Source organism: Folsomia candida, unplaced genomic scaffold, assembly GCF_002217175.1.
Source record: "Folsomia candida strain VU population unplaced genomic scaffold, ASM221717v1 Fcan01_Sc001, whole genome shotgun sequence".
In the NCBI taxonomy this organism is placed as follows: Eukaryota; Metazoa; Arthropoda; class Collembola; order Entomobryomorpha; family Isotomidae; genus Folsomia; species Folsomia candida.
Genome location: NW_019091193.1, coordinates 862,228 through 879,775, shown reverse-complemented (window position 1 = coordinate 879,775; position 17,548 = coordinate 862,228). Strand labels below are relative to the sequence as shown.

The window sequence follows — 17,548 nt, the reverse complement described above, 5'->3', positions numbered from 1 at the left end:
GTCCCGCGCGGGGGGCACGATCACTTGGCTGGTGAAATAGGTTTCGTAAACGGCCAAGGTCAGTGTCATGACGAAATGAAGGGTCCATTTAAGGGTGGTCTGAGTCCCGTAATTTTGTCTGAGATGGATTGCTATCACGATGAACGTGTTGGTAGACAGGGCTCCCTTATCTTGTAAAGTAATCGTTATCACGGATATTACCATCGCAACGAGAATGGCCCCCCAGACTGGAGGAGTGTATGGGGTTATCCACGCCCAAAACTGTAAGGTCCCTTCACCATTCGCCTTAAAACCGACACAGTATCGAAATTGGGAAGATACTACTTGCTTGAAATTATAACTTTGAACTTCAACTGGTACGATGGAAGTGTTCGAGGCTAAAATGTGACCTGTTAAAATTCCATAGCATACGTTTCCCCTGGGACCTGCGTGATGACGAAATGACACGTTTAGCGATGTGGATAGAAAGTCTGTCAGAGTGTATTGAGGATGGCAGGGGCGCTTGGGTGCAAACCAGGGGGAGCGTTCACACCCTTTTAATCGTTTCGGTTTCTCAACGGGTGGGGTTAGCATGTAGAAAAATGATTGTTTAGGATCCCAAAAGTTGCGGAATGTGGAATGATCAATATTTTCTAGAATTGCAGATTTTGGGAGGATTCTCCACTTTGCGGGGCACAAATGACAGTAGAAATACCAGACATGAAGTTGATCACGATGGTTCAAATGAATTGAAAATATTCGAATGGAAATTTTCTTATACGCACAACTACTAAATGTGATATGCTTGTCGGCTCTTATCGTTGTAAGGAAGAGGATTGTGTGATGCTTATCGGGTCGGTAAGAGTTTGGGTCTGTTTCGATGTAAGTTTCAACTTTTGCCGAATCAAATTTGCGACCTTGAGAAGGTAGAATAACCTGTAGTGCGCACTCCTCATGGAAATCAATGGCCGACTCGACATTGTATATTGAAAAGCTATTTGGAATCAAGGAAATGACAAAAATTGAGTTCCGGTTCCCTTCCAGGACTGAATTCACCAAATCTAGGAAGGTATCAGTTAAATTTGTGGCGTGTAAATTTTTCATGTGTATAACGCATTTGCTAAATGGTGGTAATTCAATCGATCCTTGCGCCGCTGCTAAAGCGCAGAATAGTGATAAAATCTGGAGGTGAAACATATTCAAGGTAGATTTTGAAGATTGGTGTTAGCTTGTAGAATCTGAAATAATGCAGGAATTTAATTTAGACAGCATTAATCGTTTCTACAATCCTAAGTGTAAGGTACATATAATTAGAGATGTTGTATTTATGTGCATATGTACGTATCTATATAATCTCCAATTCGTAGTATGTGTACTATTTATTGCGTACGCTCAACAATTTACTCTTAATCCCTTCAAAAATTTTGCAATACGTAGTCCGATAAATGACTTCGAAATATTTACCGGTTTGTTACAAAGCTATATTTGAGTCTTAAATAAAAAATTGTAGTCATATATATAACTTGCAAATTATGTATGTACTGTATGTATGTCGTGAGTTTTAACCTTATATAAATAAAGTCATCAAGCTAATTCAGCCATGCCACGAAATGTTATACCTTCCGTGAAGAAATTGAAAACTTAAAATCCAGCATGATCGTACTTACGCAGTGTATATTACAGATACATAAATATGATTGTCAGCATAACTTCTGGAACATTACGACTACCGTATTGATGTATCATGGCTACCTTTCATCGATTATATAAATATGTAATTAAGTACAAATATGCACACGCTCAAAATTAAATATTTACTGTGCTAAATTTATCCAAGGTTATGTCGAAGAAAGAGGATGAGTTAACAACCGTTGTGTAAAGTAAAACTAATCCAACTTGTGAATAATGTGTCTACCTGTTGTGTAAAAAATACATCAAATATGTATATATTTTTGCAAGATATTACATATAATGCAACTATCTTGGAGTATAATGGTGCACAATTTTCAAAATCCGATAAAATTCAGATTTTTTCCGAGGCTTTGAACGAGTGAAAATAGAGATGTTTTCGTGCTTTTTGGGCCTTTTGGTGGGTGGCAGGCGTAATTGTGGGCATGGAGTCAAACCACTTCAAGGTAACCTTATTGGATACTACCACATCCAAAAGGCATCGAAATCGTTATTATCATGTACAAAAACTCTCCTGCTAACAATGAGGAGGTGTGAGGTGGTTATCGCCGATATCCACCAGACTAATTTTAAATTGTTCACGTTCAAAAATAAGTGGACCCGTATTTTTTCGTTTTCCATAATGACCTTGGCGGAATTGTCAAAAAAATTTCAGCCAAAATTCGGATTTTTAAGAAAGCTGTAACTTTTCGAATTTTAACCCGATTTTAAAAAAATAAACCCATTTTTTGTTCAGAATTACATCACTGAAAATATAAAAATTCATTTTAAAAAATTTTTTAAATTTGATATTTCCATGCTATTTCTGAACTTTTATAAACCCAAAAAACGATAATTTTTTGAAAATTATAAGTTTATGCAATTATAAAATTGTAAGTTTTACGTAAATTTATTTAGAGTATATGTATACTAAAGTAATGAACAGATGTATTCGTTTAGTTCGGACAATCGTAAATAATTCATGATTTCATATTTTTTTCATATTAAAAAATTAGCATACCCTCTCCTAAACCAAACTCATCTCGACTTCTTCTCTCTTTAAATTACATACATAGCCAATTTCACTAATCTCACTTATAATATCATTAATAACTCTATCCAATTCATCTTTTCCACCGAAGAGCGCTTTATCCGCCGTTATTGCAATCCCCATTTTGCCACAATAACTAATAGTCGCTATTGATAATGAGCATGATTTTTGACACAGACCAACAATTGGAGCAATTTTCTCAACCGGATTCCCAAATAGTTCGAATCGATTTTCTTTAAATGTGGCAACATTTGAATGGAATACGGTTCCATAGTTGGAAAAAAGTACATTTTTCTGTAAAGTGCCACTAATTAGTCCCGCTCCTCTGTAAAATGCGGCTGCACCCACGAGAATGGGGGAGTTGAAAACGTGACGAAATTGTTCGGAAATTTGTGCCAATCTTTTTTCCATGTTCTCCTCCGAGAGTGGCATCCTCAATGGGACCACGAGTCTGAAAGTGTCGAATCGACGATTATGAAGTGCTTTATAATCACACGGCGGATATAGATTTTCTAAAAATCGATGAAATATGTATTTAGTATTTACGAAAAAACGTAAAAATAATTACGAGATATATACATATGAAAAAATAAAAAAAAATAAAAACCATCTAAAAAATGGTATTTATGAATCAATACTAAGGGTTAGGCAAGATTATAGAACGTGTCGAAAACTATTAATTTTTGGGCGAAATATTCGTTACTGGATATTTTGAATGATTTCATCGTATTCCTCATCCATTTCTCATCAGGAATGAAGTTATCATTTCCAAACAGCCGGGCTTTTAAAGCCGACAGCAGATTTTCTTTGAACCACTGTTCATCTAAAAGTTTGCAAAATGCATAAAAAAAATTTTATGTCCATTTGAAAAAAGTGTCGATCTGAAGTTTCAAATCAGAATTAAAGCACTGGAGGCGCATAACCGGACGTAACTAGTTTATCTTTATGCAAAATAATTTAAATTCCGAATATGAAAAAAAGAATGGCTGCGTACTGGGCGGTAATCCGAGCGCTGTCAGAAAAAAAGTTTCGTGACAACCTCATATCTCCTGATTCTCGCTGACGTTGTGCATATCTTGATGATTAATTCAGTTCAGTGTACGCCCAGGGATCTGAGACTTCGTGGCCAGTTGATTTTGTATTGATAAAAACATTATTGCCTTGTCAACATCAATTTTTCTCACGAGCGTCGGGTTTCTTACAGTTCGGGGGACATGCCTTCGACGAATGTGGCACCATCAAATTTCTTGCCTGGTTCCTTTTTTCAACTGAATCCTTTATTTTAGACATTGGGCCATTAGAAATGATAATTTTTTCATGCTGGAGTTGGTTTAGTCATTATTGCTTGGCAAACTGTTTTAACAGCATGGAGCTCTTTGGGGTCCATTTTTGGAATCGTTTACAAAATTTCGAAATTGAGCTTTTGGGTCACGGCGCAGCTTGAACCAAGCTTCCAGAAAAGTTTCAAATATTTGGAATTAGCGCCATTGTTTAGCGTATATGGGCAAATAGCTACACGTTCTATAATCTTGCCTAACCCTCAGTATAATGATCCGAACTTTTTTAGTTTACTTTCTTTAAGCAAAAAAAATCATTACACAACTTGTGCATTTTTGAAAAATGTGTGCAAAATATTTCAGTCTTTTTTTATTGGTAAAAAAATTCAAAAAGTCAAAACCGGCATGACTATGCCAGATTTCTAGCAGGCTGCTCGTAACAGTTCGACAAATAATTTCGTGTTTAATACAATCCTACATATGTACTTACATTCAAATGTTTCTACTTACATATTATTCATCATGGTCCCCGGATGACTGGAAAGACTGGGTAAGATATAAAGTGATGTCGCATCCTGGCTTAAATTTCCTCCTCTTTTCTCAATAATTCTTCCCACAGCACCAGCCACACCGGCAGACAAGACGGACGTGATATTTGACCCGGCATTTCGGGAAATCCGCTTAAGGTTAGCGATATTCATGGCGACCAGATTTTGACACCGGACCATTTCCCCATTCCGCTCGTGCCCCCGGATTGTGAGAGGATTGGAGTCAAACCCTTTCAAAAGTCGGAATACTGATTCCATCGGAGTGACGAAGATTAATTGGAAGAAAGTCCAAATGTTCCACGTCCACTTGGAGGGTTTCAGATTTTTGAAATTTTCCCTATATTTTATCTCCTTTCCGGAATCGTTATTATCAAAAAAATCGTTCAAAAGGGAGAAAACTGCCAAACCGTCGCCCAAAGTGTGATGAAATCGCCAAACTACTGCAGATTTTGTGTGATATTTACTACTGGAATAATTTGGCAGGGAAATGCATTCCCATAACGGGGCGCCTTTGGCGAATGGTTTTTCCGGCAGGGAGTCCAAATATTGCTGAACTTTTTCCGGGTCGGATTCTCCGTTTGTTATGACATGTTGGGAAAGTTGGAAGGTGGAGGATTTCTTCCAGAATAAAGTTGACATCCAAGAGTGCAAAGTGCATGTTAGTTCGGGATGCTACGTGACAAGCAGAATTTTTATGAAAAATGTATAACTCATCCCCAAAATCAAATGTTTAATAATTCCAAGGCTCTGGGAATCTATTTAAAAATTTTTAAAGACCAATTTGTTCAGCAGCTTGTTTCTATTTTGTTACTGGACAAAGGGTGCACATTGGTTTTACGTACATGTCATCCCAAGCAAACGAGCTACTGCAGATATTGAGCGGAAGGTAGAGATCATTTTTCCACGAGGCTAGAAGTATGATAACTTTCCGGTATAAAATTAATGGAAATATTACAAAGAGCAAGATCAATGGAATAATGAAAATCACTGTAAAAATTGAGACGAGAAATAAGAAAAAGTTTCTTAATTGCTTATACATTTTGGGCTGATTAAATTTTGCCTGAAAGACTTGTAACTACTTGGAAGGTGAGTGCACGGGTAGGAAATACAAACTAATTGAAACCGTCTGAAATTTTGGCTAGACTTGGGAACTTTGAGGTAGGGAAGTCCAGTTACATATTTATGTGAATATCAACTTAATTAAGGTTTTAAATTTGAATATAATTAAATTCACGCTCCAAGGAGTATCCATGTATCAGATTATTTTCATGGTCATCTGTCTGCTTAAATGAATGGATTCAGACTTATGCATAACAATATTAAACAGTGATATCTCCCAGGTGGATGCACACATTGGTACTTTTCTGTTAGATAATATTATGAATATGAGCGTTTATATAAATATATGTAGTTAGAAAAGCCTACCTCAACATTTATAAGTGATTAAGTAATTTCATAATAAGCATACTTATCGCATCGTCTTTTTGTTTGTGCAATACATATATACATAATCTGTATTTATAAGTATTTATGCATGTGAGTACAATTAAGCAAAGATGTGCACATTCATTATGCTATAAATAATTCATGTCAAATCCAGATTTTAGCTGTTGATATAATTTGCAAGGATAGATCACCCCATAGGGTTTTCTCGGCTACGTTTTCTATTTTTATTCACATTTAACTTGATTTACTTTAATGAGAAGCATTTAGGGATCTCTGTGCCAAGTTTAAATTCTTTTGAGAATTTCTGAAAATCATGCATATAAAGGCTAGCTTCATAGATAAATACGTACATAATATGTACGAATATTGTACGTATATTACGTATATTACATCTTTCCACAAAATCAGTCGAGCGGTATAACATTAATTAACATTATGTTAGGTATGTATAATATTATTATGTAGCCAGGTCTATGGGTATTCACAACGAAAAACTCTTCAACTATCAGTAAAAAATTGTGAAAATATTAAAAATCCATACAAATATGTACATACGCACATGTTTTATTATCATAAACTTTTAAAAAATGTATTCTACAAAAAAAATCTGTAGCCATTCGAATAAAATTTCCCTGACCTTATAAATAAATACGCATACAAAATTCTATGCATTTGCATGTTACACATTTACACACTCCAATATACTTACTACACAATCACATATATCTATCACATCTCCACAGAAACCTAGAAAACATTCGGGGTCTATCGTCTCCACGACGGTGTCATCCATCATGACGCTGAGAGCCAGCATGAGAACGATGTCATCTTCTCTAATAGTGTCATCACGAAGGAACAAATTTTCAAATAGAAATTTATGATCGTGATCATTTATCAGGCCAGAATCTGGATTTGGATGAACATAAGTTTCTGGAGAGAAATTTACGAGGTACACATTGTCCGAAGGATTCAAATCATCTTCTTTGCGATTACAATTTCTAATACAGCAAAAACACTGATGGGAAAATATTTTTTGACTTATTTACCCATGCAAGTGCTAAAAAATTAGTAAAATATGTATGTATGTAAATTACCTTGAGGCAAGCGATTATAAGAGCAATTCCACCAAGAACAAGGGATAAAATTTCATAGTCCATTATTTGCTTTTTATGGTGATGTGAATAATTTGGAAATTAATAAAAGCGTATGTGTACATTTAGTTGGTTTTTATCGAGAAATTGTTCCTCGTATCATACCCGGTTACCCCGATAACCTAGATACGTATTTACACATGTATCAAATCGCAATGATCAGGTTGAGCAAGAACAAAAAAAACAGTAATCAATTCAATTAAGAGAAATTACAATTACCAATATTTGATCAGGCTGGGTAAACGTTAATAATATGCGTCATTTCAAAACTCAAATGAGTCAGCCAAATCAAACGTACATATGTAGAAGGGGCCGGTTTCAACTGACTTTCTCGGATTTTTGCGGGACAAATTCTAACTTCTTCCCTAGCACAGGGAGCAAATTATCAAAAATTTTAATTTCCAATATTTGCCCGCGAGTAACAAGGTTTCAGAGCACCTTAGCTTTTAGAATGTAAATATCATAGCCACATTATAAATATGCAGGGCACGTATTCACGAAATTAAAAAACTCTTTGCTTCAATGTTATATATCGTCAAAATGCATCTACAAAAATATTTACATGTACAACATTAATCAATTCTGCCAAACTTTTAACGTATGGTGTATGGTAACGTTTGTAGTAATCACTAGTCATAGGGCTTATGAAAAACGAAAATATGTGTCAATCGTATTTACACTGATGTCGACATGTTTTTGAATGCACAGGAAAATTAAAACTGGTCTGATGATTGGTAATCCGAGAAAATCACTTCATCCTTGTGCCTCGTTGGTTCTCTCGTTACTTTAATTAGACAATCTGTCTCTGCCTGTATTATTCTCATTGTTTAACGTTTAAGTGCAGAAATTGGTAGGTCCAACTACGCATATTGAATGGTCAAGTGCATATTTACATACAGAAGTATGTAACTGATATCAATTTTTGCGTAATGTTCGCCGGCTCAAGTATGTATGTACATCCGGTACAAGTTGATAAGCCCATTATATAATATACAATACAATGTATGTATGTACGTGCATATATATTAACTGCATATATGCATATATGAACATATGTAGATATATGTATCTAGGGCATCTGTAACTTCGCATTTTAACCTGATTGCATACCTAACTTGTGTATGGATGTGCTAATTATTTATAAAAATAATCTTAAATGACTAAATAAGACTATCCAATATTTCATTCCAGCACAACTATTTGCGATGAATTGAGAGTCTCAATTTGAGACTCAAAGATTTTTCTAGAATACAAACATCTCGTCAGCCATCAGTCAGCTATGCATATATTTTGTAAAAGTTACGCTCCGTAAAGGCAAATTTATAAATAACGAAAAGAGGATGAATTTAATAAAACCAAGGTATGTATGCATGTACTAATTCTGAGCGTATTTAGTAACTTTGGCCGTCAAAAACACTTTTGCAAAATCAACAATTGCACATTTCATATACCTACCTTTATTTGTACATATGAATATTTACCATATGTACATAAATACATACACATATTTATGAGTTACAGATTTGGCTAAAATAATTATGTAAGCAGTAGATGTAGAAGTATTTAATTTTCTAACACGATTTACGATAGTGAACTATTTACAATATATGCATACATATGTATACATATAGTATGGACATGAGATCGGACAATTCCAAAGTGCCACTTCAAGATTTTAATATACAAATATATTTACTTATATACATACACAAGTACGTAAAATATTTTTTGTATAGGATGAGATTTATGTATATTTCCATAGTACTTAATTAAGAAATTCACATATATCTACCACACATTGACACAGATCTAGAAAGCAGTCCGGGTCCGTTAAGGTGTCTCCCACCACGGCGAGTGCTGGGACCGTAGCCATTTCGACATAGGCGTCGCGTTCCTCACGAGAGAAAGTATCTTCAAATAGAGATTCGTCGTAATCATTTATCAAACCAAAATCTGAATTTGGGTCGCAATAATCATTTTTTGTCAGATCATTTTCCTGGGACACATCGATAACGTAAACACCGTTGGCAGGAGTGGATAATGACTTGTCGTCCTTTTCTTTCTTTCGCATGCACACCATGCACTGCAAAATAATGCTTTTTTGTTAAATCAATTACTAATGTATGCATTTTTTTGCTAAAAAATGTGCCAAACTATTTAGTATTACCTTGAGGAATAGAATGAGAGCCGTTATTCCGAAGAAAACACCGGCTGGGATACCCAAATTCATAACTTTTTAAAAAAATATGCGACCATGTGAATCGGTACATTTGTATGTACAAAGTCAGAGGCTTAAATGAGCATAAAGTGTCAAACTGATTGGTTTTTATCGCGAATAAATTTGCATTTGTGCATTATACATGCATACGTATTTACGTGTGTTATATGTCAATTAATAATGCAGATTTACATAATGTAAATAATGAATGGCAATATGAAAGCATTTTGAGAAAATATAAGAACTGTCATCAATTACTGGGACAATTAATTACAGATAAGTTATTATCGACAGCGGTTTTACGTAAATTTTTCTAGAAGTGCGTCATTTATTCCTATGAGTCAGGCAGGGGGTTCAAACGGTCAATCTGTAGATCGGCATCAATTGACTTTCTTGGATTATTGTTGAACCAAGGTTAATTTGGAACTAAATAAGTAACGTTTCAATTTATTCCGGGCGTCGAAAGTTTCAATTTTTAGGCTAAATCGTGATATAAGATCTTATTTGTAATGTAAATTGTTGTATAAACGTTATGAAACTTGTTTCTTCAGAATATCGCCTGTTAAATGTAAAATAAGTTTATGTATGAAATTTATTGATTACGCGTCTACAATTGCCCCCTGTCGTGGTGGTGGTTGCCATGGAGACGACGGGGGTGGGATTTTTGGGTGCGCGTCTCTCTTTGTTAAGTCGTAGTAAGTAAGGTGGAAAAAGTCCACACAGTCGAGTTTTAGTCGTTGTCAGAGTCAGACATTCTGGATTTAGTCGTCGTGGTAGGCAGTCAAATTTATGAATTGTTAGTTCTTTTTTGTTGCCCACGATCAATTTATAATTAAAGTAAGTCATCAATCAACTCGTGTTGTTGCAGAGCTCTAAATTGTGTTGACCATCGTTTAATTGATTTAAATAAAATCTAGTTTAAGTAGATAAAATAATCGTATATTCACTCAGTCACTTTCTTTAATTCCAACGAGCAAAGCACAATTAAATATTCTTAAAGACACTATACTCCGGGTAGGTGATAGCTTGGTTTTTACATTAGTGGTGACCTCGACGTGATTGCTCGTTGGGTCAGTTTTAGTTGAAAGTGGACTAGTTAATCTTGGTCAGTGAGTTGTGACCTTTTGAGTGAATTAGTTGTGCGTGCAAAAGACTGTTCCGTGGAAATCCTGTGCTATTGTTGCTGTCTGGAAGGGGAGCAGATTGAATTAGTGTACGTGCAAAAAGTGTTCCGTGGAAATCCTGGGCGATTGTTGCTGTCTGGACGAGGAGCAGATTCGAAGGAGAGGATTCACATCAAGCCTTGCCTCATTGAGGACCCGACCCTGAGTATTCGGGGGCTATTCAGGTGATACCTTTCAAGTTTTTATTGTTGCTGTGAAGTAGTCCGTGAGGAAGGAGTGACCGACCAGATTGAAATCGGCGTGTCCGACCCGAGAGGAACTTCAACTTTATTCGTCTATTACTAAATTACTGTCTTGCCTCTTTTGAGGGCCCCATCCTGAGCGTTCGGGAGCCATAGAGGTCGACGTTGTTGCTGATTGAGTTGATTAACGTGTACTGTTCTAATTGTTTTTGTTTGTTGACTTCGAGATATCAACATGGATCGACTGAAGAAGGCGAGGACTCCTGTTCGAGCTTCGATTACAAAAACAATTGATGGAGCAGTTGCTGAGTTGGCGAAGGATCCAAAGGATATACAATGGAACTTACCATCAGGCTCAGAAAATTGCAATCTCTGCAGACGACGATCAGAGAACATGATGAAAAAGTGCTCACCCAGATGTTGGATGATAACTGTACGGCGGAGGCTTATACGGAAGAAAGTGCAGCAAATGAAGAATATTCAGACAAAATTAGTGCAGCTATTTTGAAAATTGAAAAGGTTCTTGATGCAGAAATCCGTCCACTAAGCCCAAGTCCTGCCAGCAGTTATACCACAGCGAACGGTGAACGTGTAAGAAGAAATATGACTTTTAAACTTCCCAAGATTCAACTTCAGAAATTCAGCGGCGATACAAAGGAATGGTTGGGATGGTGGTCGCAGTTTAAGAAGATCGACGAAGATGAAGAGCTCCATGCAAGTGACAAATTTCAGTACCTACTACAGAGTACGGTATCTGGGTCAAGGGCACGTGGACTGGTCGAAAGCTTCCCAATGACGACAGAAAACTACCCAAAGGCCATCACCGCTTTGAAGGAAAGATTTGGGAAAGAGAAGTTCCTTCAGCAAGTGTATGTGAGAGAGCTACTTCGGCTGGTTATCACAACCGCAAAATCAAAGGAAGTAGTCGTGCTCTCCAAACTTTATGATGACATTGAGACTCAATTAAGGGCATTGGAGTCTTTAGGAATTAAGGCGGAGCAGTCGACCCAGTTCCTGTTTCCTATGGTGGAATCCTGCCTCCTAAAAGAAATCCTACTCGTTTGGCAAAGAAGTCCTCTTCGTAAACAAGATGGGTCACAGCTTAACCCGAAGAAAAATGAATTGGATTTTCTAATGGAGTTTCTTCGAGAAGAAGTGGAGGGCGAGGAGAATAGAAAGCTGGTGCGATCCGGTTTCGATGCAGCCATCAAGGGAAAGGAAAAGAACAAGAAGAAGGGTCAATTGGAGAAGAATGAAGAATTCCCCACTGCTGCCGGTCTTTATTCAGGTCAACAAGTTGAACAGTGTGTTTTTTGTGGAAAATCTAACCACAAAAGCCAGAAGTGTTTCAAAGCGCAGAAGATGCCACTCGAGGAGAAGAAGATCCTGGTTAAAGAAAATGAGGGATGCTTCATCTGCCTAGGAAGGGGTCATATTGCGAAGAAGTGTAAAGCGTCGGTGTCATGTCGTGTGTGCAAGAGTAATCATCATGAAGTAATGTGTTCTCAAGTCGAGAAGGATGATCAACAGGACAACTCGTACACGTTTATTTCCACCGATGCAGCTCAAACAAACATCCAATGCCAGAGTGATGTTTTGTTGAAGACAGTGCTAGTGAAAGTCGGCTGTCAAGAAAAGAAAGAAGATCGTGTTGTCAGGCTGCTTTTTGACGAAGGAAGTCAAAGAAGTTACATAACCTACAGCACTGCAAAAGCCATCAGAAGCAAGCCAATGGGATCAGAATTCTCCAGAAATGTGCTGTTCGATGGTTCCGTTACTGATGTTGGGCAAGTTTATAAGCATCACATTTTGCTCAGAAGTCTGTACGGAAGAAATCAAGTCAAAGTGGTTTTGAGAGAGAAGCCAATTATTGGAGGGATAGTGCCAAGAGTTCAAAATGGTCCATGGATTCAAGAGTTGAAAGCCAAGGGGATCTTGCTCTCGGACTATACGATCAATTTATAATTAAAGTAAGTCATCAATCAACTCGTGTTGTTGCAGAGCTCTGAATTGTGTTGACCATCGTTTAATTGATTTAAATAAAATCTAGTTTAAGTAGATAAAATAATCGTATATTCACTCAGTCACTTTCTTTAATTCCAACGAGCAAAGCACAATTAAATATTCGTAAAGACACTATACTCCGGGTAGGTGATAGCTTGGTTTTTACATCGCCAAAGAAATAAATATTTATTGAAAGGATGGACCAGTAAAGAGTTGGAATTAGTAGGGAGGGAATGAATTTGAATAAAAATTTTCGTATGGTAGCAAACCTCGAAAGCATTTAGGAATTTGCGATTTTTCAACTGCCTAGATTACCAAAATCGGCTATATTTTCAAAATTTACCTTGTATATAAAAAAACTGACAAATTTTAATATTGGAACGATTGACGCGTCAATATTTTCAGGCCAAGCAGTACATGGAAAATAATTTTGGGTGCATGGCACTGGCATTCCGAATGCCACTTAATTCTGAAGCCCAATGTTATAACTTTTCAAAAGTATACTTTTCAAAAAATCACTGTGGGCGTAAAAAACATCACACAGAGGTGCAACACATCAAAATGCTCAGGATGAGTTGCCCCAACTTTACAAAAATAGAACCACTAAGGAAAAAATTTCTTTGATGTACCTGACTTTTGGAGATTTAGGTAAAAAAATCATAACTTTTGACCTTATCGAAGCTGTTTCAAATTTGGAGTCTTATCTTCCCACAAATGTGATAACGTGCCAAATTTCAAATTGGTTTGTCAGTAAATGTATGAGATATGATCATGAGAAACCCCAACGAATAATAGTGTGCATACTTATGTACATTATACATAAAGTGAACGAGTTATGTACTGTGCGGGTGGAGCTTAAACCTACGGCCTCCTGAAGTACCTTGTGCTGAGACTAGGGTTTCTCGTGAGTTTAGCTCCATTCGCACAGCACATAACTAACTCACTTCAAGTATAGTAGTCTCACTAATGACTGAGGAGCAAACCGGGACCCAACTCAAATCCATCCACCTGAATTTTCCAAAAACAAACACCAGACAAGTTTAGTTTTTGTTCACTTTTAAAAGAAAAATTCCTTATTTCAAGTAAATTAAAAGGACGTACAAATATATGTACGACATACGAATACCTTCGTCAACAATTTAGAACTTGTTATGTACAAGTCATCAAATTCTAAGTAAATACATTCTTCAAAGTAACTTATTTACTTTTGTACCTCTTTTTTTCTTAAATTTCCATTTAAATAAATTTTGCGATAATTACTTACATTGCAATACATTTTTATAAATTTCAGGATGGAATTATTACCTTCTCAAAATTTACCCTTCGTCCTAATAAAACGCAACGTCGCCCTCGATTATCTCGTCCGGTCACAGTTTAAGGTCAGCACAAATTCCCCCTGTTTTCTTTGCGGGGCTAAATCCAAGGACCGTCTTCCATCGGAATGTTTACCTCGTCGCCTTTATGAAGAAAAAGTATCCGTATTTCGACACCTGCTAATTAATGCGACCTTCCGTAAAAAGATTTCGCCTCCGAGCTACAATAAATTCATGTCCAGTGTCGAATCCTGCGCGGATTGCCTATTCGTCATTCAGGAAGTTTACGCCTTGCAGGAACAGATTACAAAATTGGAGACAGATTTGGAAAACAGATTAGAAGAAGGTCGAGCGAAAATTGTTCATTTAAAAAATGGGAAACGAATGTCACAAAGTAAAAAAGAAATCATAATTTACTATTTTTAGTCATCATTCCTATTTATGCATTAATATCCATGATTAAAGTTTGTTTAAGTACCAGAAATATAAATAATTCATCTTTCATGACATTGTATTTTCAGGTGGACACAATAAAATCATGAAAAAAAGTTCAATCGAGTACGAATCGCCAAGCTTTTTTGGGCAGAACAAAATCCAAATGTTTCCACAAATCAAGGAAGAAAGTGAACATGATTTCGTGTTCGAAGACGTCGAAGTGTTCTCAGAAACTAATTTGTCTAACGACGAAATGATTGAGGAAGTAATAATGCCGATGACAATTGACACTTTGGAGCACCAGGCTTCTCCACTTGACGTCAAAAAGTAAGATTTTGCGCCTTTTTGCATTTAAAAAATCACAATTCTTACCATAATTTCATTTCAAAATTTCAGAACTGATCCTGCCCATAATAACATGTCTTGCGCAAAATGTGGTAAAACGTTCACCAAGAAGGATCACGTTCAACGACATGAAATTCAAGTTTGTAAAATTCGCCCCCCACCCAAACCTGGTATTTTTCCATGTGCAAAATGTGGCAGAATATTCGACACGAGAGGTCTAATGCACCGACATGAAATTAAAGTTTGCAAAATTCGCGAGAAAATTAGTAGGAAAATGGCCATGAACCGTATAAGAGGATCTTTCCCTTGTTCAAAGTGTGCAAAAATACTGACCACATCCGCTCAACGGGTCATTCATGAGATCAAGATTTGCAACGTGGTTTACACCCAGGAAGAACTGGACGAGATGAATATTACGTTCCACGATTGTGACCAGTGTGACAAAAGTTTCACGTATTTGTACGATCTACGAAGGTACATATTTAATATGCAAATAAGTTATTACCATTTTTATACATATGAATTGTTTTCTGGACACGATATGTATGTAGTTTTTTTTTTATTCATTTTCATATTCTATTGTCTTCTATTTTGAATAGTGTTTTAGCGAAATATTGGGCATATTAGAAACGACAACGTCTCGCAAATGGAGTATATTTATTTTGTTACATACTTTTGCTAAATTTGAAATATTTCGCAAAATATTTGTTGGACACCTAAGAACATATTTGTTCCTAGATTTACATAGGAAATTTGCATCCTATTAGTTCGCAAGGGGAAATGAAAGTTGGCGTGAGTACGCCCATTGCATTCTTTAACCTGATAAAGAATTGCACAATTTGTCGTATTTACTATTGGAAATTTGAAAATATAAAAGTACAACAATCTTGTCAAAATACTTAATTGGCCCGTTTGCTAATTTACATATGGTCTTGAAAGTGTGTTAAAATTCGAAATTCTGATTTAACCAGCTTATAAATATTCTTGTATTGAATTGCAACTTGCGCTACCGGGCACTGATTAATTTGAAATTATTGAATATTTATTCATACATAACACGCATTTTAAGTATTGTTGTTTAACTTATTCTTGCAGACATTACACCACCCACTCGGAGGTGAAACCGCACGTCTGCAAATGCGGAAAATCCTACGGTCACGAGGAATATTTGCGCAAACATCAGAATTTCCTTTGTCGCCTGACCGTGGAGCCATCCAAAAGAATTAAATACCTTCAGAAGAAAAAATTATATGAAAAGAAACGCAAAGGCGAAATTACTCAAAAAAGTTCAGGCGATGTTTTACCAACTCAATTAGAAGATGCGAGTCGCAGTGGAGAAATGCCAAGTGGGGATGTTGGACTTTGTTAATAATACATTTCTCGTGACATGTATGTAAAATACGACTTTTTAGAAGGACGTGATATTTCGTTAATACTAATTGAAAATCTTTATATGCGACATTTATTACTTTATTTTATTGATAATGCAAACTTTTGTGACCTGACATTTTGTAATGTTTAAATCCTAAGGTACGATATAAGTCAAGTTGATATATTTACATAAGTATAAGTTATTTAAGTAATTATGTATTTAAATAGTAATGTAAATAGTTTAAGTAATTTAACTCCGGAGATCGAGGTTAATTTTTGTATGTATGTATGAATTTAACGCTAATTTTTTTGTAGTGCAAGGTTTTAACGTATAATTATTTATGAAACGTCACTGAACATGTTATTGCAAATATTATTACTTAAAGTTGTATACATACATACGTATTTACATATTTAGGTAGATATGTTTATAAATGAATACAGGCTGATAGTTTTCACAAATTAACCAGGAAATGTCAGCTTCTTTATTTCGCCAAATTATTATTTTTAATAGTATCGACATACATACATACTTATTAAATATTTTAATCGAGAAGCTCATTAATGCGACCGTGAGGTCAAATTAACCTTCTTGCTACCAAATTCCAAAACTTATGTAAAGCTTTTTAATGAGGTATTCAATGAGTACCATATTTTTAAAAATCCTCGATATAATTACAGAGAGCAAAAATCATTACGCAAATCTGCTTGATTTGGCAACATGTATGAAGCTCAACCTTGGTATGAAATCATACAGTTCCCACAAATGTGTTTTGATAAACACTACAAATATTCCGATTTTTTAAAATAAAATCGCACATAATTCTAACAATAACGACAACGAAATTCTCTTATCTACCCTTCTTAATCCACCGTCAACAACAACCCCAACGTCTGATTAACCACCCTCTCCACATATCGGATAAAATAATCCATCCCAATCCCATTATGGATCGTGTCCACGGAACTGATAAATTCAAGATTAATACAATTCGGCAAAAGTGTCCCAAGCACTTTTCTCTTATACCTAGTCGACCCATATCTCGTGATCATCTCTCTTTTCAACCTCTTTCCCGCGCTCCCGGCGTCCGCTACGAACCGAATAGCGAAAGTTTCATAAACAAAACCAAGTCCAATCAGGACCACGGCAACGACCGAAGCCAAATAGGAGACCTGCCCGCCTGGCATGAATTGCCTTAAAAAATAGTGCAACGCAGCCGTCGCCTCGGTCACCAGGATGAAATGATGCAAACATGGCGCGATCAAGTCGCGCGCCAAACCTTCCTGAATTATGCACATGACGCGCAGATTTTTGTACATTTTTACCAACTCGTCAAACCGAAGGTCAAGGAGCAACTCGTGAAAACGAAGGCTCC

At 36.2% G+C, this 17,548-nt stretch overlaps 3 protein-coding genes across 5 annotated transcripts; 2 read left to right on the top strand and 1 right to left on the bottom strand.

Moving 5' to 3' along the window:
* Positions 1-8,647: 8,647 nt before the first annotated feature.
* On the bottom strand, positions 8,648-9,421 carry LOC118433975. Its single transcript, XM_035846530.1, has 2 exons — positions 9,288-9,421; positions 8,648-9,203 (listed from the first exon to the last, which is right to left on the bottom strand). The coding sequence occupies exons 1-2, from the start codon at positions 9,348-9,350 to the stop codon at positions 8,886-8,888; spliced, it is 381 nt and encodes a 126-aa protein (XP_035702423.1). The 5' UTR covers positions 9,351-9,421; the 3' UTR covers positions 8,648-8,885.
* Positions 9,422-10,158: 737 nt separating this feature from the next.
* LOC110862254 (zinc finger protein 250) lies at positions 10,159-16,638 on the top strand. Of its 3 annotated transcripts, none has more exons than XM_035846070.1 (5): positions 10,159-10,175; positions 14,000-14,415; positions 14,543-14,783; positions 14,853-15,275; positions 15,897-16,638. In XM_035846070.1, the coding sequence occupies exons 2-5, from the start codon at positions 14,001-14,003 to the stop codon at positions 16,168-16,170; spliced, it is 1,353 nt and encodes a 450-aa protein (XP_035701963.1). In that variant the 5' UTR covers positions 10,159-10,175; position 14,000; the 3' UTR covers positions 16,171-16,638. The 3 variants fall into 3 exon arrangements, with proteins under 3 accessions (XP_035701963.1, XP_035701961.1, XP_035701962.1); XM_035846068.1 differs by lacking the exon at positions 10,159-10,175 and adding an exon at positions 13,527-13,882; XM_035846069.1 differs by lacking the exon at positions 10,159-10,175 and adding an exon at positions 13,527-13,900.
* Positions 11,041-12,669, top strand: LOC110842147. The gene has a single exon (XM_022087860.1). The coding sequence runs from the start codon at positions 11,041-11,043 to the stop codon at positions 12,667-12,669; it is 1,629 nt and encodes a 542-aa protein (XP_021943552.1).
* Positions 16,639-17,548: the final 910 nt, after the last annotated feature.

Coding starts and splice junctions, on each gene's coding strand:
- LOC118433975 (XM_035846530.1), bottom strand. CDS start 9,350: ATGAATTTGGGTATCCCAGCCGGTGTTTTCTTCGGAATAACGGCTCTC. Junction 9,204..9,287: donor CTCTCATTCTATTCCTCAAG/GTAATACTAAAT, acceptor ATTATTTTGCAG/TGCATGGTGTGCATGCGAAA.
- LOC110842147 (XM_022087860.1), top strand. CDS start 11,041: ATGGAACTTACCATCAGGCTCAGAAAATTGCAATCTCTGCAGACGACG.
- LOC110862254 (XM_035846068.1), top strand. CDS start 13,860: ATGTACAAGTCATCAAATTCTAA. Junction 13,883..13,999: donor TACAAGTCATCAAATTCTAA/GTAAATACATTC, acceptor TATAAATTTCAG/GATGGAATTATTACCTTCTC. Junction 14,416..14,542: donor TGGGAAACGAATGTCACAAA/GTAAAAAAGAAA, acceptor TTGTATTTTCAG/GTGGACACAATAAAATCATG.